The sequence below is a fragment of the Callorhinchus milii genome, unplaced genomic scaffold, assembly GCF_018977255.1.
Source record: "Callorhinchus milii isolate IMCB2004 unplaced genomic scaffold, IMCB_Cmil_1.0 Scaffold4, whole genome shotgun sequence".
NCBI classification, from domain to species: domain Eukaryota; kingdom Metazoa; phylum Chordata; class Chondrichthyes; order Chimaeriformes; family Callorhinchidae; genus Callorhinchus; species Callorhinchus milii.
In genome coordinates this window covers 50,735,507-50,757,337 of record NW_024704745.1, presented here as the reverse complement: position 1 = coordinate 50,757,337, position 21,831 = coordinate 50,735,507, and the positions used below count along the sequence as shown (strand labels likewise).

The following is a 21,831-nucleotide window of genomic DNA, read 5'->3' as shown; positions in this document are numbered from 1 at the left end:
ATACATCTGGATTTATTTGCTCGTGTTTTCAGTTCGAGACGAAATCCCATCTGGAGCCGAGAGGGCTCGAATCTGACATTACCCCAAATATTATATAAAACACAGAAGAAGACTCTCGCAGTGAAGGGGTTGGTTCGGAGCGGTGATATTTGCTGAAATTCAAGTGTTAATAGGGTTCCTCCTCTGTCAAAGTGGATCGACCACACCCCCCAAGTGGCAGAAATTCAACGAAACGGAGAGCAGTGAGTGAGAGGCTGAAATGTGCTGTGTCTCTGGAGGAGCTGATCATGTTCTCAGTGGCTTAGGGACCCTCTTCCTGATGACATGACCCACTGACTGCTCTGGGCGCCCTGTGTGTGAGTGTGTGTGAGTGTGTGTGTGTGAGTGTGAGTCTGTGTGAGAAGGGGAGAGAGACAGTGAAACCAAACGCCATGGTGTTCATTTGGGGGCTGGTGCTTCTCACCTTGTTGCCGGTTGCGATGGAGAAGGGCAGCGCCAGCCACACCGACAGGCAGCACCAGCAGCCCCCGGCACAGAGCAAGAAGCAGGGAAGGTAAGTGCTGAAACGAACCCAACTGAGCCAAAGGGCTGTGTGTTCCGCAGGAGGAGGTTGGGAGGTGTGGGGTGGGGTGGGGTGGGGTGGGGTGAGGGGCATTAGGTTCACATTAACGTGAACCTGATATTTAATTTCTTCCAAGAAAAATCGTAGTGGGGAGTTGAAGTGGAGACAACTTATTTTTATAAAAGTGTTTCCATCTTCCAGGTCATTATGTTATGTCTCCATAGTTCGGCTTCTCCCTATCTCTACGACCCACTGAAACCTTACCAACCTGCCCGCTCCCTCCATTCAGCGGGCACTGGCCTGCTCCATGCCCCCGCCCTGCCCGCCCCCAGCAGTCACACCTTCAGCTTTTCTGCCCCACCTCCCCAGTGGAACTCTATCCCAGAAACCTTTTGCCTCCTGTAAGGCCCATCTCAAGACCTTGCTCTTTGGTATACCTTCTGTCATCCTCACACCCCCACAGCCATTGCCCTCCACCCTTGTTGATTCTAAACACCAGCCCGGGTGCAAACCCTTGACTGGCCAGTGACTTGGGGCGTCCTCCTGACGTGAAAGGCGCTATATAAATGCAATTTGTTTTTGTTGTTTCCTAAAAGAAAGAAATGCAATGTCATTTCTAAGGACCAATTTGAGGGAGCTTATAGAGTGTGAAATAATTTACAAGTGAGATACAGATAAGAAGGTCTCTTGACCCATTCGATCCCTTTTTTCCAAAACACCTACCCTCCACCCAATTCTTGCACAAGATGTTGTGCAAAATCATTGTGGTTTCATCTCTACAGTCCCAATACAACCCAATTGAATCTTTTTATATATTGAACCTACTTTGGCAGTGCAGGCTTGTGGCATCCTTCAATGATTTATTCGTTTAAACGTTTCTGACAGCTGTTTAAATTTAGGCAACTTCGCCATACTTATTTCAGATTCTTCTTCTCTGTGTCCTGAATGTCTTCACTAACTTCAAAGGCTCTCAATACTTTCAATAATGAATTATTTTCCTGGCCTGCATTTCTCATTCACCAACTATATTTGCAGCTTCATTGCTATTCCCTACAATCTAAGGAGGCCTTGGTGTGATGAGCCCTTTAAATTATGTCTGTTGGCTTTTGGTCAGGCTAAACCTCCATGTGAAATTCTCTAGGGCATGGAGCACATTTCCTTTTTCAATTTGCATGTAATTATGTTGAGCTTTGTAAGAGCTTTAAGAGGGATATGCCACTGGGAAGTCACTTTGATGTAACACTGCCCCTAAAACCACTAGTCTAAAAAAATAGTTTGACTTCCCTTATAACAACGAAGTATATACATACCAATTTAATAAAGCTTTTTTCTTGGCAGTCTTCCACTACTCTGCTTCTATCGCTAACAGAACACTAAGTCTTGCAGTACCTAGCAACAGATTTGGTAGAAATTTGCTTACTAAAGGTCATCTTACCCAGAAATCTTTGTAGACCTTCTTTATTTTTTGTCCATTCAATCTAACAATAATAATGGTTTCATTTCTTATAGCACCTTTCACATTCAGAGGACGTCTCAAAGTGCTTCACAGGATTTACTATAAAGTTTAGTGTATTTTGTAGGTGAACTTCTAGTGCATCTAGTGCGAATTCAAGATTCTCATCCTCACCTACAAGGCCATTCACGGCCTTGCTCCCTCCTACCTCTCCGACCTACTATCCCCCTACCTACCTGCCCGTACCCTCCGTTTCTTCTGGCTCCAGTCTGCTCCACATCCCCCGCCCCAACCGCCCTACCATAGGTGGCCGGGCCTTCAGCCTCTCAGCCCCTAGGCTCTGGAACTCTATCCCCCAGTGCCTTCGCCGCCTCCTCCCTTTCCTCCTTCAAGGCCGGTCTCAAAACCTTTCTCTTTGACCGTGCCTTCAGCTCCCCTCTCGACTCTCTACCCCCTCCTCACTCCCTCCCTCCCTTCCCTCTCCTCACCCTGACCATTTCCCCCCTGCTCGGGTCCTGACCCAACTGTACAGCGCCTTGGGACATCCTCCCGACGTGAAAGGCGCTCTCTAAATGGAATCTTGTTGTTGTTGTATCTATTTCTTTGCATCAAATTTTGCCTTTCCTCACTCAGTCAGCAATTAGCCAAAACAACACCAGATAATGAATTGTTGTTCTTATTATTGTATAACATAATGCTTTTCGCTCATTTGTCCGCAGTCTTTCATTATGTTATTTATTTTCTCTTTGCATGTGTACATTACCAACTATCACCTCTGTACCTTCCAAATTGCCAAATGCTTAGGTCATTGTATTTGGGATGGAGGCCATTTCGAAGGGAAATACGTATTGTTTGGACATATGTTGTCCAAAATATTCACTAAAGGAACAAAAATGATCCCCCTGACCTAGTGTTACATTTAAACTCCTTGATGAGCCTCTAATATTGAAAATATTTTAGAATACTTTAGGCATTTTAGCCATGACTTCCTGAATGGTTTTCATTGGTAGCTTTCCCACTGTAAAGTTTTGTTTCCGTCTTGTCATTATTCAGTTTAATGATTGCTACCATGGCTGATAGCCCTGTCCTTTAATGAATACCCAAGTTCTGCAATTGCGTAGTCTGGAATAGTAATACCAGCTCGTCTCCTTGTTTGCTTTCTGTTATGATAAGTGCTGCGTGTAGCAACCAGCCAAGAACAATTAATTTGTATAAACCATTGCTGTAAGTACCTGAGATCTGCAACCAATCTGCAGAAAGAAATCTGGAGCTTAGTGGTTAGAGCACTCGCCTCGCAAGTGAGAGGACCTGAGTTTGATTCCTGGGCAGGGCAAAACATTAGGCAAGTTTCCTTGCTCCACACAAAAATTAAAAAATAATAATTTGGCCACTCAATCCACGATTGTTTGTAGAATACTGTTGTGCGCAATTGGCTGTCATGTTTCCCCCACGTACTATAGTTAATTCACTTCATTCTATATTCTATGAAATGATAAGGCACTATATCAAGTGCAGGGATTATTATAAAACATTGTTGGAAGTACTTGAGCTGTAAACAATGGCTCATAAACCACTGTTGCAAACACTACACATTTGCTAGAAGCAGCTGCTTTTATTTATATAATTCGATCTAAAACAACATTATAACATAGACATTCTATGAATCTATTTTGCACATTGACTTTGAATATATGATATATAGCAAAACCTGTATATTTCATTGGTATTTTAATTTGCTATATATGTTGAACATTTCAATTCAAAATACAATGCGTTTACTGAATAGTAGCAATAGAGTCTGCGTTAATTATCACATTGTGGGACATTCTGCTCCTGAAGACGTCCCAGTTAATATCCTTCACAGCACCTCCCCCCCACGTCCAGCTTTATTCAAACAGGCTCCTTCAATGTTTGTTGCAACTATTGATCTGCAAATCCGAACATTTTGTGACAGGTTGGGGAATCACACTTAACTAAACTTTTAAGGTAAAATAACTGTAAATACATCATGCCAATACGAGAGAACCCAGATGAAAATAGTTTTAGCTCGAGCATTCCTGTGGGTTGGTGTCATAGATTTCAGGATTTCTTAATTTACACATTACAGTCAAACCTATTTTCAGCAACCCCTCAGGAGATTGAACCAAAGTAGCCTTTATGCAAGGATGATCTCTGAGTAAGGATTCGTTGGTTCATTGACTGGGTCTGAAAATGTCAAAAAAATTCCAAGGGTCAAAACTTTTTGCGAGCCTGAATGTTGACTCCCACTAGTTTCTTAGAGCATTTATTACTGGTGAAGAGGGAAGCTGTGGGCATTACGTGGGTTGTGTTGGTAAATGCACTAAGATTCTAGCGGGAGTCTACAAGTCCCCATATGGAAATTGGTAATGTATTACTGGTACTTAAAATTCACTTACAATTGGCAACTGAAAAGCATATTTGAGGACTAAAAAAGAGTGGGCACTGGTTGCGTTGGATGGGTGGTTGCTGAATAGAGGTAGTGGTTTTAACAGGTTTGACTGTATATAAAATTGCCCCCAAAAGCTTTAAGGTCTTAAATTGAACCTGCATGTTATTATTTAATTTCTCTAAAGGCTTCACATTATTTAATGTTGTGGCAGATCTTCTAATCTGAAGTAATTCATTTTAATTATAACCGTGGTTAGGCAGAGCATTAACATATAATAATAATCCTTAATCCTTGCATTTGATATAGCGCTTTTCACATCGGGAGGACTTCCCAAAGCGCTTCACAGAACACACTGTAAAGTGAATTGACTGTATATTTGTGGGAGAACGCGGCAGCCAATTGCGCACAGCAATGTCCCACAAACAGTCGTAGATTGAAAATGACCAATTTATTATTGTTTTGGTTTTGGAGGGATTATTATTAGGCTCTGTGTGGAGTAAGGAAACTTGCCCAAGGTTTCGCCCTCTGCCTGGAATTGAACTCAGGTCTCTCACTTGCAAAGCGAGTGCTCTAACCACTGAGCTACAGGACTCCATATTATTATATGTAATAAGTTCTACTTTAGGTGACTGATTTTATTGATTTTATTCAATTGTTAGTTGATTGGGGGATCACTTTCTGGGTCTAATAAGCCCTTCAAAAAAAAATAATAATTTGGTCACTCAATCCATGACTGTTCGTGGGACACTGCTGTGCGCAATTGGCTGCCACGTTTCACCCACAAAATGCAGAGTCAATCTACTTTACAGTATATCCTGTAAAGTGCTTTGAGAGGTCTATTTAGAGACGTGATAAAGTGTTATATCAAATACAAGGATTATTAGTATTATTTATTATTATTGATAGTGCACGAGAGCAGCAGAGGGAAACATTCAAAACAATAAAAATGGTGACCAATAGAGTCCAGGAGAAATATATTCCACTAAAAAACAAGATAAAGCTAAACAATAATGAGACACTGTGGATGAATAAAAACATAAACGCAAAGTTGAGACTGAGGAATGAGGCGTTCACTAGGTACATAAATAACAATGGAGAGCATGACAAAAAAAATACGAAGAGGTTAGGAAAGAAGTCAAAAAAAATTAGGAAGGCAAAGAGGAACTATTAAATTATCAAGGAATATAAAAAGAAATAGTGAAACATTCTACAGATATATAAATAACAAAAGAAAAATCAAAATAGGAATAGGGCCATTAAGGGATGGACTAGATAAGCTCACAGGCAACGACTATTTACTAGAGAGACGGATCAGGTGGACATGACAGTAGAAGAAGAGATCAAAAATGATATAAATACATTTAACATAAAAATGGGGGAGATAATCGATAAACTAACCAAACTCAGGGAGGATAAAACCCCTGTTCCAGATGGATTGCATCCGCGTATATTAAAAGAATCTAGGGAAGAGATAGCAGAGGCACTGTTACATATATATAATTCATTAGAAAAGGGAGTAGCGCCAGAGGACTGGAAGATAGCTAATATTACACCTATATTTAAAAGGGGAGATAGAACAAGCCCAGGGAACTATACACCTGTCATCTTAACATCGGTGGTAGGAAAGATAATGGAATCCTTACTGAAAGAAGTAATCGAAAAACATTTAGAAACCGAAAATATAAAAAAGAATAGTCAGCACGGATTACAAAAAGGAAGGTCATGCTTGATCAACCTCATTGAATTCTTTGAAGAGGTAACAGAAAGAGTAGAGAAGGGTAATGCAGTAGATGTAATATATTTGGATTTCCAAAAGGCGTTCAATAAGGTACCGCATAATAGGCTAATGAATAAGGTCAGAGCGTGTGGAAGTCAGGGGAAAAGTAGCAGAATGGATAGCAAACTGGCTACAAGACAGAAAATAGAGAGGGGATGTAAAGGGTAACTACTCAGACTGGCAGAGGGTGGCAAATGGTGTACCACAAGGATCGGTATTGGAGCCACTGTTGTTCACAATTTACCTTAATGATTTGGACTTGGGGATTGAAAGTACAATTTAGAAATTTGCAGAAGACACCAAATTGGGGGGTGTAGTTAATACTGAGGAGGGCTGCAACAAATTACAAGACATTAATAAACTTGCTGAATGGGCATTTAATTGGCAAATGAATTTCAATATAGATAAGCGTGAGGTGGTACATTTTGGTAGGAGGAATAAGGAGGTCACATACTGCCTGGAGAATAAGAATCTAAATAGGATAGAGGAGCAATGAGATTTAGGGGTACAGATACACAAATCACTAAAAGTAGTGATGCTGGTTAATAAGGCCATAAAACAAATGAACCAAGCATTGAGATTTATTTCTAGAAGGATAGAAATGAAAAGCAGGGAAGTTATGCTAAACTTATATTTAACCTTGGTTAGACCACACCTAGAGTGCTGTGTACAGTTCTGGTCCCAATGTTATAGAAAGGATATAGAGGCACTGGAGAAGATGCAAAGGAGATTTGGAGAAGGTGCAAAGGAGATTTACAAGAATGATACCGGAACTGTGAGGTTATACCTATCAGGAAAGGCTGAACAAGTTTGGACTCTTTTCTCTTGAAAAGAGAAGGGTGAGGGGTGAGGGGAGACCAAAACTAGGGACCACATATATAAAATAGTCACCAATAAAATCAAAAAGGGAAATCAGAAGAAACTTCTTTATCTAGAGATTGGTGGGAACGTGGAACTTGCTACCACAAGGAGTAGTTGAGGTGAATAGCAAAGATGCATTTAAGGGGAAGCACATGAGGGAGAAAGAAATAGAAGGTTATGCTGACTGGCTTAGTTGAGGAAGAGCAGGAGGCGGCTCATGTGGAGCATAAACATCGGCAAAGACCAGTTGGGCCGAATGGCCTGTTTCTGTGCTGTACATTCTATATAATTCTATATAATAAATGAAAAACTAAGCCCAGAAGGTCCAATCATCAGTTGCAGGGAAATAATTAATTTAAAATTGTCTCTCCATAAGGTTGCAAGCAGATGAGACCAATGTACTGCTTGTATGAATCAAATCCATGTAAAGAAGAATAGCTGGGGTTGACACGAGAAATAATTGGACACTACAGGTTGCACAACACATTTTTGATTTACTTCTCCAATGTTTGTGATAGTTTTTTTTATAGAAGGGAATTTCTTACGATGTCCTGGCCAATAATCCCCCAAATAAAATAAGTATTTCATTTTTTTCAATTGTGGGAAATTGATGTGTGCAAATTGATTGCCATGTTCATCCACAAAAATACAGTCACTGCATTTTACAGTACAATCCTGTGAAACATTTTGAGACATCATCAAACTATTGCAATTGAGATATCAATTACAATAATTATTATTGTTATTTTGGTTACTTACTAGAGAGCTATTGCTTACTACTAACAATGTTGAGTCCAATCAGAGTACATAATCCCAAGTTATCATGATGACTTAATAGTGGGTAGCATATCTAAGGTTTTCACTGAAAAGGTAAGGTTATGAAGCAGATACTTTTGTGATTCTATTCTGTCACATGTTTTCCATGTCTAATCTATATGATAAATATATCCTTTTATCAAGATGAGTATTTCATACTTTTTGCTGAAATAATAATATGAGTAGCAGGATAAAATGTGGTTCGTCACTGTGTAAATAAATGCAAGCAGTTGCAGTCAGCAATGGTAAAATCATAATATTTTATGGCTGATTCAATGGTTTAAGGATCCAACAATAAAACTGGTGAATTCGAAGTGTGATCGTGACACATGAGTAACAATTATTTCTATGTACAATAAGATTTTAAATTTTCATCTAATTTTTGATTTGCGGAGAAGATACTAAGAAAACAGTGATAAAACTATAATGTTTGATATTAATATTTCGATTTTGTGGCCAGTTGGCAGTTATTTGACCCACAAGAAAAAAAATGGGTGGCTTATTTCTTTTAATATAATTTGCATAATTTCAATGTAGGGTTCAAAACTTCCTGGTACAAATTCCAGTCACATTTTCATACAAGTTAATAGTAAATTACTAGATGCAATGATATTGGTATGTATTTAATGAATACACTGTTGTTAATAAAAAATGTTGTTGTAACTTAAAGCTGCTTTTATTTTTCACCTTCTCGATAGTTTGCAAAAATGATGTATTGCTTTGCTTCCAGCCGACCAGAAAGTAAAAGATCTGATTCAACCAAAGCCCATTTAACAAAGTCAGAACAGCTCCTTCGAATAGATGACCATGATTTTTCGATGCGACCTGGATTTGGAGGTAAAATATTTTATTAGATTGTTGTACATTTATGATGGTCTGAGACTGAAGTGATCCACACAGAATACATAATAAAACAATGAAGCAGCAAGAAACTACTACTTCTAACATTAACACAAGCATAACAGCATGGTGTCCAATAACGCTGCATGGAGCATTTTCAATACATCTCTGATCTCTATTACACCCTGTTTGTGGAACATTGTGTTCACACGATCAGATAAAGAAGGCTCTTCAAACCATTTGATCTCATACTTCCAGATTACCAACTCTACCACCTTCCCATTACAGATTCAAGCTGCTTCTTAAATGAGTCCCTTGACCTGGCCTCAACCATAACTTCCTATTAACCCATTCCAGCTGTTAATTGCCATATGGATAAAGAAATACATCCTGGTGTCTGGCCTAACATTACCTTCATAAACCTTAACGTGTTCCCTTTTGACTTGCTTCCAGAGAATTCTAGAATACAAAGAGATTTTAGCATGTTTTTGGCACCAGTTAGCCCCTGTCCCCACCAGCACAAGCATTACAAATGGTTAATTAATTTAATATGCATGCAAAGCTAAATTATTCAAATGTCAATTTGGACGTATTCCACAAATCCATTTTATTTAAGTGCAGATTTTAAGTTGTCAAGCTGTTTAGCCATATATTTTGTTGGCTCAATAGATGTCTATGTCAAACTGACCTTCTAAATGGAGATTTAGGTATTTCTATCAGGTTTGATGAATCTGATGGCATCCATTTGGTGTGGAAATAGTAGTATTAATATACTGTACAACAGATGAAAATACCAAAACCATAGTATAAAGATAATTTCATAGCAAATTGGTCAAACCTCACTCTTGCTAATTCCATGCAATACCTCAGAGGGGGAATTGAATTGATATCAGTACAAAAATATAGCTGCTCTGGGGATTTTGCAAGCCTCTGACCCTTATGACATTTCCAGAACAGCACTTGGAACAAGGAAAGCCCTGATAATGCAATTATTGTATTCCTCAGTGCTACAGTTTTTACTTCTGTTATGCCACTAGAGTAACAAAACAATAGCCATATTCAGTGACACCAGTGCATTAAATAAAAACAGAAGTCATGAAATGCAATAGCATGTTGATCAGATTCTGAAAGAGAAAGCTAGTTCACCTTGGATTTGCGTTGTAATATTTCATTACAACTCGTAAACAAACACACTCAAAAAACCTTTTTTCTCTTTCAGCTGATTGACCTGCAGTGCACGTCCAATATGTTAAACTTTTATTTCAGAATTCGATTGTTTTATCTCTACACAACGCACTATTTTTGGAATTAGTGAAAAAATATTAGTTTTAAAAAGGTACATTCAAATAGCACAAATAAAACACTCCCAGTAATAAATCATCACCTAAGACCAGCATTCCATTTTATTCTTCTAATACATTTTTTTGACAATACAATTTTAACAAGTAGCATCATAGCATTTATGTAATTGCATATCCATTTGCGATCAGTACTGACATGGTTTATATTTTTATTTGCCAGATTATTATGACTATTTTCTTCAGGTGTGAATTTTGAAATGGGAGTACATTTTGTCTTAATTTTGGATGAAATTGGGATAAGCTTGGATTAACTTTATTGTGTGTATTCTGGTTGGCTGCAGGGATAGCAAAATGGCTGGTTAGAAGGTCGTTTTGGCAGAAGGAAGTACAGAACGAGCTATCATTTTTAGACTCTGGAATAATGCTATTTTTTACCTGAATGTTAACTGTTCTAATTGTACAGAGATGTTCACTGAAGTAATTGAATATTAGTGCTCCACTTCAAACGACTTTAGTTAACAACAAGCTCAAACGACTTTAGTTAACAACAAGCTTGCTCAATACCAGCTGATATCATCGTATATTACAACAAATTAGTGTCCCGCCAACAAGCAAGACAAACAGGATGTATATTGCCATGTTTAGGTCACAATTAGGAAAATATTCTCAAGCTATACAGAGCTCTGTTCAGGCTACACCAGGAGTATTCTGCATATGATTCTGGTAATTGTGACATATTATCCAGGAGCTAGAAGCAGTGCAGAGAAGAGCATCGAGAATGATTCCCAGTGTCAGAGGAATAAGCTATGAAGGCTAATTGGACAAACTAGGGCTCTTTGACTTTGTCTCATAATAATAATCCTTGCATTTAATATAGAGCCATATCACATCTTCGAGATGTCTCAGTGCTTCACAGAATATGCTGTAAAGTAAATTTACTGTATATTTTGTGGGCAAAATATACAAATGGACATAGTAGGTTACTTGTAGAGTTATACAAGATTTAGTCAGGGGTGTCTAGCTGGCTCGGTTGGTAGCACTCTCGCCTCAGAATCAGAAGGTTATGGGTTCAAGCCCTACATTGGGCCTTGGAACTCACATGGTCTAAGATGACAATCCAGTACAGTGCTAGGGATGTGCTGCATTGTCGGAGATGTCGTCCTTTGGTCATCTAGAGAAAATAAACTTTTGCAAACCAGCTCCATTTTAGCTACCAACTGTTGAACAGAAAATACAAGCCACATTGTTATAAGGGAAAATACAAGGCACGTTGCTATTAGTTTTACATCACCAATTGAGTTTGAGAATATTTCTAAGATGTTTGTTATTCTATGTGAAAAATATTGATAATTCATTTGTAACTTGTTAAAACAAAACATCACACTATCTACATTAAACTATAGCCACAATGCGTTCCATTTATTTTAACTACAAAAGCTGCATATTTATTTTGTTGCCCTCATATACAATCAGGATACTGCTGATGGAATTTCTCTTTGAAGCAAATCCGAGTATGATCAATATGAACTAGATAAATGAATCTGCGGGTTTGACTCATCTGCTTTGGATAATAAACTCATTAACTATCTGTTGTTCTGTGTTCTGCCACAAATTGATTACAATAAACTAATTATTTGGAAACATCAGATCATCTTTAAACAAGGTTCAATATTTCTTCAAGCTCAGAAGCACAATAGACTGGAGCACTGCTACCCACCCAATTTACTGATCTGAGCCATACTGCTCTGTCCAGAGAGGAACGAAGATGAGAGGCTCTCAAAATGAAATTGAAGTCAATTTCATATATGTTTTTGGCTGAGAACAGTTTGACTGAAGGTCAGGAAGCAATAAACTCTTCGTTGTAGGTTGTGTATCATTTGGGGAGACCAGAACGAAAGGGAAAAATGACCAGAGCAATTTATACTTATAAAGGGAAATTACAATATTCTAGTAACATTTCTGTTCAGTAAGAAGGTTCATTTATCACATAATTTATTATTATTATTTAAAATATTGGAAGCGATTTTGCAGTCATCAAGGTGAAGCATGTCAGTCCTGGGGAATGGAGCATATGCCTGAACTTGGAGTAAAATGCAGGTAAAGTTCCTCTATTCCAGGCTGTTTTTCTGTTACTGGGATTTTGTAAATTTCAGAAACTGGAAATCACAAACCAGAAATTGCAATTAATGCAAAAATCACAAATTAGACTGCAATCTTCCTTTATTTTACTCAAAGGTGTTTTTATACTATATAGCATTTTTTTAAAAAATCTTACTGTTTTGCTATTATCTGGCAGAACATTCAGTTGGCCCCAATGAAATTGAAAAGGGATGAATAGGACATTGGGTATTACTACTGAAGGTAACATAAGGGCTGTTGTTTAACATATGACCTTATCATAATGCAAAATTCTTTATCCAAGTATCAGATTATTTAAAAAATATATATCCTCAACATGTTATTTTTTTGTAATCAGCTGCCGATTGATGGCCGATAAACCTGAAGTAATGACATCACTGTAATGACATAACCTTCTTTCATCGGCCATCCTCGGGTCTCAATCCTGGTTCTCTGTTAAATTAGCTGTTCAGGAACACAACTGACTATGGTGTCCTGAGCTAGGGAGAAGGGAAATCAGCAAGTGTTCCCACTCCTGCTTGCTATCTAGAGATCCATCAAGGTGCATGCTTGTGTGAGGATGAGATTCGGCCTGGCTGTGATGCCTGCTAACACTTCAATGCCTTGGCAGAGCTTGAAGAACAGCTGCCCGAGTAAAGCACTGGAAGCCGCATTGTGCTCATGGAACCACATCATGGCATGAATCAGGAAAGACAGGGACAAAAATGACAACTTAAAACAAATCTGAAATTACATAAGACATCTGCACTTGTAAGTAAATCTTCAGCAGCAAAACAGGCCATTCAGCCAACTAGTCCATGCAGGTCTTTATACTCCACATGATCTCTGCCTAACCTGCTCCTCAATTTCCTTCTCTCTTATGAAATGTGTTTTTAAAATGTTTTTAAGGTCCAGCAGTACCTGTTGGTATAGATGTACAGATCGAAAGCATCGACAGTATTTCTGAAGTTGATATGGTAAGACTGTGGCATCATCACCTTATGTGTGTAATATTCTTCAGTTGCTCTGTGTGCTGGTAATCTTGAGGTGCCTACTTAGACTTGGAAGTCTGCATGAATATATCAGCACAACAGAGTATCACCCCAGTATGTATCATACATATTTTATTTAATAGGAACAATTAAGATAAAGAGGTTCAGATTTTTTAAGATTTTAGCATTGTAGCAAAATATTTGGATCATTTCAGTTTTATTTTTTCCCCCAATTCAGTAACCACTTTATTTAAAGGAAATTATTTGCAAAAAGAATAAATATGTTTTTTGTTATCATTGCCATATATACTATACTTATCAAGGTGAAAAGGCATGATTTTAGTGCTAATATCACAATAGAAGTAATTTTGCTGCCAGTATTTTCATGAGTTTTTATTGTTAGCTGCTACCAGCAGATTTTCTCTTCGCTATTCCAGGCAGAAGGCAGCTATCACTGAAGTTCATCAAAGCAGGATTAAAATGCATCTTTCAGGGACTAAAACAAAGCATTTCTAATAGGATTAATATAGAAATAAGAAATTATTCATAAATATTGCATTCTGTCGGCAAATGGACATCTGTCATATTCTAGAACAGAGCTCCCACATGTTATTACCAGAATTCAGTATTCATGAGACCTTTGAAATTCCTGAATATTAGATTTCATTATTAAAATTGTAAATGTTGGACATTTGGGAATCTTTCTTTGCATATTGTTAAGTTGAGGTTAATCGGTGATATTGACATTTTGTACTCTTCACAATAAGTCTTCTGACTTGAGACCCACGTGGCTGCACTTTGTTTTCATGTGTAGGACTTTACAATGACATTATATTTGAGACATTACTGGAAGGATGAGAGGCTTACCTTTCCAAGCTCCAACAACAGAAGCATGACATTTGATGGAAGATTAGCCAAAAAAATCTGGATTCCAGATGTATTCTTCGTCCACTCAAAAAGATCTTTCATACATGACACAACGATGGAGAACGTCATGCTGAGGGTGTATCCAAATGGCAATATCCTCTATAGTCTAAGGTCAGATTCTCTGAATCCAATATTTGATTGAACTTTTGGGAATAGTGTGATGGAGTTACTTTCAAATTCAATTAGCTCTACTTTTAAAAACACACGCAGTAGTAAATGAATACATCTGGTAAATCTTCAAGGAGTTAATTAACACAGCATCAACTATCCATATATCCTGTATTCTATGGTGGGGGGAAAATATCTCTTTTTGTCTTGCTTATTCCATTGTCAGTCTGTGCTCTCACATAATGAAGCTTTCCTTTCTGTACATTTAGCATGCTCAATGACTACACAACAGTGTTTTGTAAAAACAACGCAGATACTTGCTAATAACAGAATAATATATTTGATGTAAACAGAACATTATAACTATACTCTATCAAGGTCATCAGGAATACAAGTTCTAAAAGGGCTTTATTCACTAAGCTTTTTCGGATTACCAAATGCATTATCACCAGGATTTCAGAAAATTTTCTGAAACAAACATATGGCTGATATTTTACTTTTGCCCCCCAATTTTTCTTCTTTCTTCTGAAGGTGACGATTCATGCTAAAACATGGTTCTGAAGCAATGACCTTGCTTAAATAACCATTTTTCATGTGTGAGCCTCGAGAGCGAGTGACTACTTGACCTGTGTTTATCCATGCTCTTGTTGACTGTTGGTGACTTACAAGAAATCCCATAAACAACCTGATGTGCTCTCAATAATAGAATCCGACTGGTAGCTGCCAACTTCAGTAATTCACTTCCTTTTTCTTTTCTGTAAAGGTTTCATTTATTTTATTTTGCTATTTTTTAGTACTGCACCAAGAATCATTCACAAAGCATTATTTGACTGTACTGTGAACCTTTTTTAAAAAAATCAACATTTGATTTCAGAACTTCAAAGTATTATTACCAACAATCCTATTGCTATAGAAAAGATTAAAAATTATGGTGATTTACCAGGCAGTATCCAGAGAGCACTGGGATTCCAAATAATCTACATACTATTTGAATTCTATTGTTTTTTTCCCCCCAATTACTTTTTGTTGTGTCCACCTGAACAGGCAGAAATGATCCCTTTCTCGCTTGTGCAAATGTTCCTTGAAGTCCAATGCAATAGGTGTGGAAGTACAATACAATAGGTCTTGAAATGTGGGAATGACTAATAATTCAGTGACTCAGCATATTTATGCAGTTGATCATGTTGACATTAAAAGCAACAATAAAATGTTCTCCTTAAGGTGTACCTCCATCTTATTTTTAATACATCACCTTTAGTGAATTTTAATCTATTATGCCAATTCTTTGAATGCATTTATGGCCAAAATTAAATCATAATATTTACACTGTGAATGTTTTCTGTAGGATAACAGTGACTTCCATGTGCTCAATGGATTTTAGCAGGTTTCCTCTTGATACTCAAAACTGCTCACTTGAACTTGAAAGTTGTAAGTATCTGCATGATTTTTAGCTATCTGGAGTCCTGTAGTTCAGTGGTTAGAGCACTCACCTCATGCTCGCCTCGCAAGCGAGAGATCTGGGTTCGATTCCCAGCAGGGCAAAATGTTGGCCAAGTTTCCTGCTCCACACGCCTGTTTACCTAGCAGTAATTAGGAACCCAGTTGTTAGTCGATTGGCAGATCGCTTTTCTGGGGGTACTAATCCTTCAAATAATAATAAATTGGTCACTTCAATCCACGACTGTATGTGGTACACTGCTGTGTGCAATTGGCTGCCCCGTTTCATCCACAAATTATACAGTATATTCTGTGAAGCGCTTTGAGACATCTCGAACACGTGATAAGGGGCTATATGAAATGCAAGATTATTATATGTAAATGTTAGTAAGTGCACATTTTTATTCTTTAAAACACCTGTTTCATGGATACAACAAACAACTCCTGAGTGTCAGTTGTGAGAATAATTTGTTAGTGAGCAGGTCACCCAAATCATTCACCCAGCACAATTTAGTAAACTGCTATTCGTCTCAGTTTATCTAGCAGTGTAATACTGTAGTCAATTATTTAATAATCTTTGCATCTGATACAGTACCTATAACATCAAAACATCTCAAAACACTTTCCAATAATAACTGCCAAGAGTAGTGACTATGTATTTGTAGCAATTATAGCAGCCAATTTGCAGATGAATGACAATTTAATTTTGGAGGGTTGTTGGCAAGAACACTAGGAAAATCTCCCTTCTCTTTTCAAATAGTGTTTTGGGTTACCATTAATGACTATTTGGATAAGTAGATAGAACGTGGCTTTAAAGTCTAATCCATAAGGACAATGTAGTGCTCCCCCAACCCAGTTTGCTGAATTATGCTGGGTGAGTGTTTTGGGTGATGTGCTCACTAACAAATTATCACAGTATCATAGAACATCATTGAGACTCGGATGTGTGTGATCCCTATCACCATTCCCAGTATTGAATTATGTAAAGCTGGTCTTACAGATTGGACATCTGGCTTGCAGATCCTAGCTTTCCATTGTTGGTTAAAGGGATTTGGACTTCCTGAGTATCTTACTTACTAAACATTTAGCATCATGTTATGCTAACCATTAGTCAAAGGCCCGACTTCATAGACTTTACCACTGAGAATAGCACATAGGTTGTTGTGATGGTGGTAATGGGAGGGACATACATCCAGTTTATTGATGCCCTACTTCGTCAAGTGGAACCCTGTCTGTTAACTGTGCGAATATTTCCCTCCAGATGCTTACAATGAAAAGGATCTAATGCTCTTTTGGAAGAATGGAAACAAATCACTGACGACAGATGACCAGATCTTACTTTCTCAGTTTTTCATAAAAGAATTTCGTGCATCAAATGGACTGGCCTTATATAGCAGCACTGGTATGTTTCTGGTACTTTGAACTGGCCTCGGAACTAAGATTTATTTTAGTAATCTGTAAAAGAAAGGCCATGGCTCTGAAATCTATATTAGACTGAGGCTTGTGAAACTAACAGTATAACTCTGATTTACCTGCAATTTCCTAGCAGTAAGTAGGAACTTGGTTATTAGTCGATTGGCGAATCACATTTCCAAGGGTAAAAATTCCTTTAAAAAACAATTGGTCACTCAATCCACGACTGTTTATGAGACAGTGCTGTGTGCGATTAGCTGCCACGTTTCGCCCACAAAATATACAGTCAATTCACTTTAGAGTATATTCTGTGAAGCGCTTTAAGACGTCTCAAAGACGTGATAAATCCCTATATCAAATTCAAGGATTATAAGGATTATTATAAATTCCCTTTCATTTATTTATGTTTGTATCCATTTTGATAAAGCGTTTATAGGAAATATTGCTATAATTTTACTTCGCAATTTTTTTTCCCTACAGGATGGTACAATAGATTGTTCATAAATTTCATCCTGAGGAGGCACATATTCTTTTTTCTTTTACAAACTTATTTTCCGACCATGTTAATGGTTATGCTTTCCTGGGTCTCCTTCTGGATTGACAGACGAGCGGTTCCAGCTCGGGTATCACTGGGTAACTTACTTTTATTTACTGCTGTTTTCCTTGGGATGTTTGTCAAAGTGAGGGGTATAGAGTCACACCCAATGTCAGTATCAAGTACTCCTAGATCAAATCTAGCACAGACAATATCAGGTGAAAGATCCCTCTACTCAATCCAAACTTTACTTCAAAGCTTAAAGCATAACACTCTATTGTAACAGAATAAATTTGCTAAACCCATCTTTATGGACTTCTTTAATTGGGATTCCATTTTAGTTCCAATTGTGGAATAATTAGAATCTAGACAAAGATAGACATGTTGAAACTCAAGAACTCAATTTTTAATCTAAGATATAACAACTACGAACAAGAACTGTCAGTAGCAGGAATGTGCCTTAACTATTAAATTCTAATCAACACACAACTTTGGCATACCCACCAAAGCAATTGGAAAGTCCCCAGGAGAACTGTTTCAATGTAGTACAGTCCCTCTTAATGATTTCTGAACTTAGCAGTAGGATGTTTTGATTTAATTTTATAGCCAATTAATTAATTATCAAGCTGCTGTGATTATCTATTATTAATTAATGTCAGTACTTTTTGTCAATTGATACGCTGTTAAACAGACCATGTCTGTTGGGATTATCTGTCAGCAGGTTCCCCTCCACCCTAGCTAAAATCATTTGGGAACAATGTTTCCTCTGGGTCAGAAGGTTGTGGATTCAAACCCAATTGTGAGCTAATAGACTAAGCTTACAATCCAGTGCGGAACTGAAGGAGTGCTGCATCATTGGAGGTGATGTCTTTCTGATGAAGTTAATCCAAAATCCCGTCTGCCTGTTCAAGGGGCTATTGATAACCCAATATGTGAAAATGATAAGGGAATATCACACAACTATTCTGTGAAAAAAATTCTCCTAGCCTCCCCATTGCTCATTTACTAACTGTTGTAAATTGATGCCTTATCTACAGTAATGATATAGTTACAACAACAACAAAATTACATTTGTATAGCGCCTTTCACTTTGGGAGGATGTCCCAAGGCACTGGACAATCAGTGTTTTGGACCCGAGTGGGGAGTCGGGATTGGGAAGGGTGGGAGGCAGGGGGGAAGGAGGGTGACCGAAGGCACGGTTGAAGAGGAGGATCTTGAGACGGGTCTTGAAGGAGGCAAGGGAGGGGGAGAGGCGGAGGGGCCAGAGTGGGAGCAGAGGGTGGGGGCAGAGGGGCAGAAGGCCCACCTGCCAATGGGAGGGTGGGCGAGGGGGGGATGTGAAGCATCCTGGAGCCTCCTGAGTGGAAGGAGCAGGCAGGTGGTAGGGGTTTAGGAGGTCGCAGAAGTAGGTGGGAGCAAGGCCATGGAGGGCTTTAAAAGTGAGGACCAGGATCTTGAACTGTATCCTATGGGAAGCCAGTAGAGTCAAGCAAGGTTTGGGGTGATAGAGTCACGGAGCTTGGTGCGGAAGAGGACATGGACTGCGAAGATTGAGCTGAAAGGAGCAGTGGTGTAGGATAGAATGGTCGACAGTGTTGAAGGCAACAGAGTGGTGGAGGAGACCAAGGAGGCAGAAAAAGTCCTGGTCGCAGATGTTCAGAATGTTGTTAGTTAGAAGCCACATTAAGCAAAACTTAACTTGGTTATTTTTTAGTTATAGTGTGCCTTTTACCTGTGAATAATCTATTAATTCTATTTCTTATTGAAAGGAATAACAATTATTCTGACAATGTCAACAATTATAACCGGTGTGAATGCATCCATGCCACGGGTCTCTTACGTGAAAGCTGTGGACATCTACCTGTGGGTCAGCTTTCTCTTTGTTTTCCTTTCTATCATTGAATATGCAGCTGTAAATTACCTTACTACTGTTGAAGAACGAAAAAGAATGAAGCACAGAGAAAAGGTACAACAGGCAGCACTGGATGTTTTTAATATGAATTTTAAAAATGTTTTTTTTAATGCAAGATGCAAATTAGTTATTTTAATGTAGGCCTGGTTGATTGGTAAATAGTTAACATTTAGCTAAAGAGAATACACATTTCACCTCTCCTGGTCAGATCAACCATAAAAAAAATTAAACAAAAAGACTTAGAAACCAATCTATGAACTCTAACTACAAAATCACTAACTTTGTTTCAAAATCTGAGGCTCTATTCTCTGAATCAGAAGATTTGGGTTCAAGCCCCACATTGGGCCTTTGAACTCAGAATCTAGGCTGAAGCTCCAATGCAGTACTGGTTACACTGCATTGTTACAGGTGCCATCCTGTGGATGAGATGTTAAAACAAGATCCTGTTCAGGTGGACGTTAAAGATCCTATGGCACTATTCAAAAAGAGAAGGGAGTTTCTGCCGGAGGCTTGGTCAAAAATCTCCCAGATAAAATTGGTCATTCATTTCATGAATGTTTGCGGGACAATACTGTGCACAAATTGGCTGCCACATTTATTTACAAAATACAGTCACAACACTTCACAAGGGCTTTGAGTATTCCTCCGAGCATGAAAGGTGCTATATTAAATGCAAGGATACAGAAAACAATGCGGTAATGATATAAATATAGTTTAACTTGTACAGAATGATTTGTGTTGCAGTGAAAGATTATCTTTTGTGGGTCCTTTTAAGCTGTGCCAAACCACTCTTATATGGATCCTCTGAATAAGCAACAAGAAACATTTATTTTTCCTTTAGTTTCCAGAATCCTTTTCGTTGAATCAGACGCAGAACATGGCTTTTGACGGCTGCTACCACGATAGTCAAGTTGACCTGTCAGACTATGGAGAATCTCACTTAAATGTGTCAAATGTTGAAACAAGAGAGCGTACACCTTGCGCAAATCTGGGTGGGCAATCACTGAGGAGGACGAAATCTATGAAAGAAAATGTCATCGAAATAATTATAAAGAGCAATCATGCTATCGATTCTTATTCAAGGATTCTGTTTCCTGCAGCATTTATTGTGTTCAATGTTATTTACTGGGGTATATTTTCATAAAGCATGTAGCCACTGTCAACCTTTTTATTATAACTTCTGAATTGTACATTTTGAATATTATGTTTAATGATAGGTTTCATTGCTGTAAGTACTGTCAGCCTTTATAATTTAACTTCTGAACTGTATATACTGTATTGTGAACATTTTGCCTAACATACTGGATATCAATTGAAAAGACTGTACAGGAAGAGGAAAATGTCTAGACTTTTTAAGATCTTTGTCTTTCCAACTGAGATGATGTTTTACTCATTCAACACTCGAGTATTAAAATTTGCTTATTTTCTGTTATATACTATCTTAAAATAATATTTCGTAAAGTTTTGAAGCTAAATATAAATACCATTTCAAACATTGCAAACCTGTACAATATTTATTTTTCGCAATTACCTATACCTGAGTGCAGTAGTCCAATGCTCAAAAGGTTTAGTCTGGGGATACATGAAGTAGAAATAACAAAACTACTATATTCTCACACTGTAACCAATCAGAACCATTAATGTGCATGCATATAGCTGAGTTAAAGTACATGTGTTTGGGGGTGAATAGAAAAACATTGCAATGTAGGTGGTGGCCTGGAACTTCAGAATCTCAGGCTGCCACCTAAAACTAGATGATCCATAGTTGAGGGAATTGATGTTTTAATGCTCCGAGATGCTCCCCTGTGTGAAAGATGCTATATAATGCTTTATATGCAAGTTGATGTTGTTGAGTGGGTTTTATCAGTTCTCAGCCAAGTCACTGGATGGAGCATCTGGTGTCTTGTCTTTTGGTAGGATTGGAAGAAAAAACTCCCAATGTCCATACATAGGTGTCAGCTTGGCTTGGTTGGTCACAATTTTGCCTCTAAGAAAGAAGGTTGTCATTTTAAGCATTATGAATTTGAACTCATAGTCCAGGCTGACCAATGCAGTCAAGATGCGTTGCAAGTTTCCTTACTCCACACAGAGCCTAATAATAATCCCTCCAAAAAAACCAAAAACAATAATTAAATTGGTCATTTTCAATCTACGACTGTTTGTGGGACATTGCTGTGCGCAATTGGCTGCCGCGTTCGCTCACAAATATACAGTCAATTCACTTTACAGTGTGTTCTGTGAAGCGCTTTGGGACGTCCTCCCGACGTGAAAAGCGCTATATCAAATGCAAGGATTATTATTATTATTATTGTTGGAGGTATCATCCTTCAGATGAGATCTTAATCCAGGATCCCAGCTGCCTGTTCAGG

At 38.1% G+C, this 21,831-nt stretch overlaps 1 protein-coding gene across 1 annotated transcript; it reads left to right on the top strand.

The window, feature by feature from the left end:
- Positions 1-58: 58 nt before the first annotated feature.
- On the top strand, positions 59-20,860 carry LOC103183710 (gamma-aminobutyric acid type A receptor subunit rho3). Its single transcript, XM_007901341.2, has 9 exons — positions 59-553; positions 8,610-8,716; positions 13,048-13,115; positions 13,945-14,168; positions 15,511-15,593; positions 16,864-17,004; positions 17,496-17,648; positions 19,320-19,516; positions 20,304-20,860. The coding sequence occupies exons 1-9, from the start codon at positions 432-434 to the stop codon at positions 20,604-20,606; spliced, it is 1,398 nt and encodes a 465-aa protein (XP_007899532.1). The 5' UTR covers positions 59-431; the 3' UTR covers positions 20,607-20,860.
- Positions 20,861-21,831: the final 971 nt, after the last annotated feature.